The 6,828-nt window shown below is 41.3% G+C and overlaps 1 protein-coding gene across 1 annotated transcript; it reads right to left on the bottom strand.

Moving 5' to 3' along the window:
• Positions 1-2,906: 2,906 nt before the first annotated feature.
• Positions 2,907-5,355, bottom strand: chst1 (carbohydrate (keratan sulfate Gal-6) sulfotransferase 1; the record flags this gene model as incomplete). The annotated part of the gene is made up of 2 exons (XM_083667342.1): positions 5,282-5,355; positions 2,907-4,222 (listed from the first exon to the last, which is right to left on the bottom strand). Exon 2 carries the CDS (start codon positions 4,179-4,181, stop codon positions 2,907-2,909), a length of 1,275 nt encoding a protein of 424 aa, XP_083523468.1. The 5' UTR covers positions 4,182-4,222; positions 5,282-5,355.
• Between the last annotated feature and the right edge of the window lie 1,473 nt (positions 5,356-6,828).

The raw sequence follows: 6,828 nt of genomic DNA, 5'->3' as shown, positions 1-6,828 counted from the left end.
CATTATAGTGTGACTGTAAAAGTAGACCAATATCCTTTTTTTGTTTTGTTTTCGCTTTTCTTTTGTATTTGACTGTCACTGTCAGTTAATTTTCATTTGAAATATAAAGAGAGCATGTTTGGCTTTGTTTTCCCTAAGCTCTTATTGTATGCATTGCATGCTTCAACTTCAAGTACTTTCCAACACACAATATACTGTGCAACTTCTATTATTACAATCCTTGCCTGTGTTTCATTTTTAAGCTTGTTTCCCTCTCTGTCTTTTTATTGCTTTCCTCTGCACATTTACTCTGCTAGTTAATGCGCCTTGGTTGGAGACTCTGTTACCATAAACTGGACTTTTAAGACCAAGTAGATTTTGTCTATTATAGAACTATTTTTGCAAAACTGATGCTGTATTCTATAAATAAAGCGACTGTATTTTAATTTGGTTTGGTGTGTTTCATTTTCTTGCTAGATAACACAGCACTACTGCTATGTTGATTCTAAAGAAGACTGGAGCAATCTGTTGACAGCAAACAGACATATTTAAGATGTGTGTGCCAAGACAACGATGAATGGATCAATTGGACGATACTCCTGTATTCCTGACTAGTTACAGAGAGAGAGGGATAGTGGGCGTTTCCAATATATCACATGCTATACAGTATAATTAACAGTACATGCTGTGTAGTCCATCATGTCAACATGAGACCCTCACTCTGAGGAGGGTGGTTTTTGGATAATGTAGGCCTACAGTATGTGTAGCACACGTTTGACATCAATTACTATACTACGCAAACTAATTTGACAAGAAAAATAAACTGGCACTAAATGCAAAATGAGAACTGATTAAAGTACACACTAGTCCATGCGCTTTTATACATTTGTGTAAATATCTAGGATTGACAAGATGTACTTGATGCCTGTTAGCTTATTATTATCCATGTTAGGAGAGTGTAGGTACTGTACAGTAGGCACAGTGCTGTACACCTACTGTCCTCCGTGGCTCAGTTGGTAGAGCATGGCGCTAAGAACGCTGAGGTTGGGGGTTTGATTATTCCCGCTGGGACCATATATACTGAAAAATGTATGCACTCACTGCAATGTAAGTTGCTTTGGATAAAAGCGTCAGTTAAATGGCATATATTACCTACTAGGAATGAAGGTTTGCCTTTACAGTTGCCTTTCTTTTTATCAACATCAACCATGGCTTCAGTTCCCAGTAGTGTCGTATGGTTTGCTTAGCCAGGGTCATTCCATTAATAGAACTGGTGAGAAATACATAGCCAAGGTTACTGGTTAAACCAAGAAAAGAGCTGTACGACAGCCACTGCCAGTACAATGAGTTGTAATGTATTTAATGTGAGAACAGATCGTTCTCTCGGTCCATTCATAGCACAGCTTTCCTGCTTAGTCATCTGCTGGAGTGGGTTGGGAAGACACATGGATAATTAGAGAAAATGTTTCTAAAAAAGCAGAGGGAGAGAATGAAATCCTGAGGGCGTTTGCTGTGGCAGGAAGCTATAGTACCATAATCTGATTTGCCCATTTGCGCTTGGCACATCGCTCCCAAAAAATGTACACTTGTATTGGCAAGGTTAGGATGGGAGGGATCAGAATCATTACTCCACATTGAGAGGGATGCATCTCTATTTGATTCACTATCATTTGTTCATATGATACTCAATCAAATAAATTTTACTTGAGATTTTGTATGTTCTATGGAACACTACCACCAAAAGTCACACCATTGGATGATAGTCAAGACATGTGTATCACGTCTGAACAGTTGACATACAGTAAATTGTCTTAGACAACAGAGTGCGACCACAGGGCTTTAGGTTGCTGCCTCAGTGTAAATGTTTAATAAAGTTGAGGTGGCCTATACAGTATATGAATTATGGAGAAGAGGGAATATTTTGAACAGCAGCATTGTGCACAGACATAATCTGTTTCAGAGTAGTAACCTAGACCCAGATTGAATACTCAGTGTTTACAGTGTAATACAGTGTCATTGGGCAGTAAACAACTACAATCTACAAGTGACAACCACTCAACATGTAAGAGAATAGGCTAAAGAGACAATTATAGTGTAGGTCAATTCACTGCATAAACTGGATAAAAGAGCCATAATACCAGAGGAAATCCAACTATCTTAATGTGAAGAGGGTAGTTTACTCTGTAACAGCTTTGTCTAAGACTAATATGCAGCCCCAGCTATGTCCTATACGCTATTCCAGGTCATCAATAAACACCTCCATGACATTTGGAAGACCAGGCGTAGTCTGTCAATTGAACACCGTGTCATGGTCATTCGTCTTTCGTTGGATCTGACACCCCTCAGATAACACTGAAACAATATTATTAAGATGGAGTGACACCCTTCCATACTGAAACAACATTATTAAGATGGACTGACATTATTAAGATGGACTGACACCCGTCCATACTGAAACAACATTATTAAGATAGACTGCAACATTCACATTTTTATTGCACAGTTGTTATCATACATCTTAGCATTTCAGTCAGGTATTGTATTATTAGGTACTTTTCTCCTAACAACATTGTAGGTCCAGTTACGTGTACAAATGATTAACATTCACTTTTGTCAATGCAACAGCCAGCATTCAGGAATTTTAAGTAGGTGGTGCTTAAGTTTGCTGTAGGCTCATGTCACTTAAGTTAACATTGCCATCTCTTTAAAATCACTACACATCAATACTGCAATTTCTAAACAGCATTCCCAAAATAATGTTTTTCTTGTGCTGTTCTGTACTGCTATGTCATGTTTTATTGTTACCATAGAAGAGTCTGCAAGGTTCCGGAGGTTTAGTAGTGCAAAGTCTGAAAGAGAATTTAAGGCAACAATATAAATATATCAAAAATAGTTGTGCGTTCGTTGATATAGAGAGAGACCCTTTGCTATAAAAACGATACAAAAGTTTTCTCCTCGATGAGAGTGAGAGACAGATTTTTCAGCTCCTCGGGGGAACTGACAGTCTTATAGCCCAGCTCCTGGAGAATGTGCTGACACACAGTTTGCGTGTAATCAACCATGTCATAAGACAATTTCAGCCTCCAGCTCTCCGCGTTGGCCGCAGAGTCCCTCACAGTGCCGTATTTATGCTTAGCTGACACGTCGTTACTTCCTCTTGTGTTGTTCTGGATCCACTCGCCCACGTTCTTGTCCATGGGCAGACCCAGGTAGTCGTAGATCTCCTTGGTCTTCTGGAGGGGGTTCCTGGCCAGGTCTTCGTACCTCACTAGCATGTACCTCCCTTTCAGCCAGGGGGGCCTGCTTAGGCCCGTGGAGACGGAGCTCAGGAAGTCCTCACAGACCATAGACAGCTGGGTTAGGTCCAGGTTGTAGGGCCTCCGCCCCGTGGCCCTCCAGATCCTCCACAGGCGGTAGGTGTCCCGGAAGGTCTCGATACGGGAGGCTAGTATCCCTCTGGGGTCCCTCACCAGCTGGATGACTTTTAAATTGAGCCTGGGGTCTTCCACCAAGGCCCTGAGGTCACTGACCTCTGGTATACGCACTGTCTTAATTGCCACGTGGCGCCTCTCCCGGCACTCATCCGCCGCCAGGGTCATGTTTAGAGAGGCACACTTCCTGACACACTCCCCCTCATCGATGTTCACCTGACTGGGGCCAAATGCATCACACACGGGCAAGGAGCACAGCGCTTTACTGGCCCCTCTCCGGAACAGTTTATCTGTTGTGTGATTGGCCGGCTGGGGCTTGATGTAGCTCTCCAGGAAGTAGAGGTCACAGTCGTACAGGCTCCTGAGCAGGTCACGGCTGGCCCCAAGCATCACCCTGCGGTCCCCGGCATTCCTGCTGTGGGAGAGGCGGGGGATCAGGGTGGTCTGGACGTGGTAAAGAGGCTCAAACAGGTAGAACACATCCTGGTGCTGGTTGAACAGCTGACCCACGAAAGAGGAGCCACTGCGGGTGGTAGCAAGGATGAGGATGTGGGTCTTCCTGGAGGCGTTGTAGGTGGTGAAGTAAGGGTACTCGTCACAGCTCCGGTCAAAGGACGACTCCACATCCTGGCCTATGCCCATGCCGCAGTTCAGGGGGTTGGAAACCGGGCACATCTGGAAGGGCTTGGCTGTGAAGGTCCTGATGGCTGTGTACTGGATCGCTATGGATGCTAAGGCTAACAGAATCACAGCCTTCCAAGAACATTGCATGGCTGGATAACTTCATCTAGACGACGCAGTCTGGTCAGATCCTGGCAAAGGGAGAATAGAGAGAAATGGGATTAACACACTCTCAATGATTAGCACGCTGTAGAAGCTGCAGGGATAACGAAGCAGCAAAGATTGCCGTAGTACCATGCGAAACTGACATTTTGTATATAATTCTAAATACATTTTGTGCCAATTTATAAAATTGTTAAGATTAAATGTACAACCAGTACCGTTTGCTGTCACATAATTAACATATTTTATATTATAGAATCACAGAATTACAGTAGTCCTTGATACAATGAAACAGAATCAAGCACACCCAGGTGTTGCATGTTTTGTTTTTGGTGTAGTTTTTGTCTTTCATTTTTCCTCTTGTTTGAGCAGGCAGGACATAAAAGAGCTTCACTTTCTTGAAATCTCCACTGGCAGTGGGTTTACTATAGTAGAGTCAAATCAAATAGAATTCATCAAAACATGTACAAAATGGTAATGTCACTGAGGTGGATAATGCACTTTATATTGAAAATTGCTGGATTACGTTTATCAAAGGCTACCTACATTGACCATGCCTTTCCTAAATGGCTTTCCTCGCCTTTTGCATAAAATGCAAAAAAAGGTTACTAAAATAAACATTTGTTTTCAAAATATGGGTTCCATACTGTAGCTGTCCGGCACCATCAGAATAAGAACAATCTGTTATTATTATGTATGAATGCATAATAGGGTCTCTGGTATCCATCCCTCAGACCTTACAGTGAGTAAAGACTGACTGGCGGCACCTGTAGAAAAGCGTCCAGTAATTTCTCGCGCAACATCAGGTCTGGCACAGGATGGATATGATAGCGAACAATTGACGACAGCGCGCTGAGATCTGATTTACCGCAGTGCAACAGAACACGCTTTCATTCGAAAATGAGTAGCTTACACAAATAGCCGAGACGTCTAACCATAGGATATGCTATCTGTAACACTTTTAATGACTTAAAATCAGGGTATACGAAAATGTTATTTTTGATGTAAAGCACGCAGCAAAATACGTCTTAAATTAAAAATTAAAAAGAATAAAACCTAAACTGATAAGAAGGAAGCGACTTTCTTACCTCACAACTACACAGGTGCACATTAGAAACACCATAGATGAGTACCAAAACAGATCCCTACGTCGTCACAAAAACCCAGTATTATCGGACTATAATAAAGCATTCCCGAGGAAAAACAGCTGCCCCGTTTCCATCCCACAGACATCAAAACGAGAAGCCGAGAGAGAAGAGTCCGGATCAGACAGTGTTGTACACGGAGGAGGATATCATGATAACGGAAATAAGTCGAAAGTCCAAGACACAGCGGGGCAAAACAGATTAGCGCGAGGGATGATGCTGCAGCCTTCGCGGTACAATCCAGACTAGACAGAGTTCCTATTGCACGGTGCGCGCCTGTGTGTACAGGCTGGTGGTTTGGCTGTGTGTCTCTGTATGTGTGTGAGGTGTGCCAAGCAGAGCCTTATCTGGATCACTCCAATGCCCAAACCTGCTCTACATACATTCCTTCCACTCCCAACCCTGCTGACGCAGTGGGCAGAATCGATACAAAAAAAACATTCACATGTATGGTGAGAAGAACACATTATATTTTCATATATCGACTAAAAACATTCGTTTTAACCTCTTTTTTATGCTTTCTTTAGCAAATTCTGCTTTTATTTATTAATTATATTTTTTTTTATATCACTAGGCTACATAATAACAAATGATCCATAACGTCCGTTACTTTAATTAATCAGTGTTGCAACTCTCCTTTGAGGATGATCATGGATACGAAAATGTCTGTAGAGCAGGGAAGTAGGTTCCATCAAGCAAGGGTGGAACATATCTCACTCACGTTTTGACATTTTTGTCCCTCCAACTTTTTATCAAAGAGATTGCATTCAAAAGCTAAATTATCGGATATAGCTTGTAACGTCTAGTCCTGTTTCTTAGTTTATGTTTGTCTTTGTTTCATGTTATTCATTTATTGTTTCCTGTTTATTTTTGTGTTACTCACCTTGTCTCTCATTTCAGACACTTCACCACCAACACTTGTGTGTTTCCTGCCTGTGTGATGTGGATTTAAGTTTTTGTCTCAGAGTCGTGCTTTTGTGTCCTTTGCCTGAGTACTCCTGCCATTACATAGCCTATGGAATGTGTCTGTAAAAAGACCAGCATCATACTCTATATGACAAGAAACAATTTACAGAAATATGTTCAAATGATAAAAAAAAATTATTTGTAGTTATCAAAGGTGCCACAAAATATGCACCACATTATTGATGTTTAATTTACCTCTGCTTTAGTACTTTGATAAACACAATGTTATTGTAATTTTCTCTCTCTCTCTGGAACTCTTGTCTTTCATCTCTGGTAAAAATGATTCTGGCCATTGTCAAATTGTCTACTGTAGAAATGAAGGAAATGAGCTTTAAATTATAAAAAAAAAAAAAAAAAAAATGAAACAACAGTTGTTTTTCCACAACACAGGCTATAACTCTAATAGACTATGCCTTTAGGGATGCATAGTTTCTTTCACACTACCCAGCAATCATAAGGGAACACTTTTGTCTCAAAACACTGTTGAGCAGAGCTGCATTTGCAAATCAAGATTCATTCACATT

Source organism: Argentina silus (genome assembly GCF_951799395.1).
Source record: "Argentina silus genome assembly, chromosome: 3".
Lineage (NCBI taxonomy): Eukaryota > Metazoa > Chordata > Actinopteri > Argentiniformes > Argentinidae > Argentina > Argentina silus.
The sequence above is the reverse complement of the archived record's forward strand: the minus strand, read 5'-3'. Positions and strand labels throughout refer to the sequence as shown.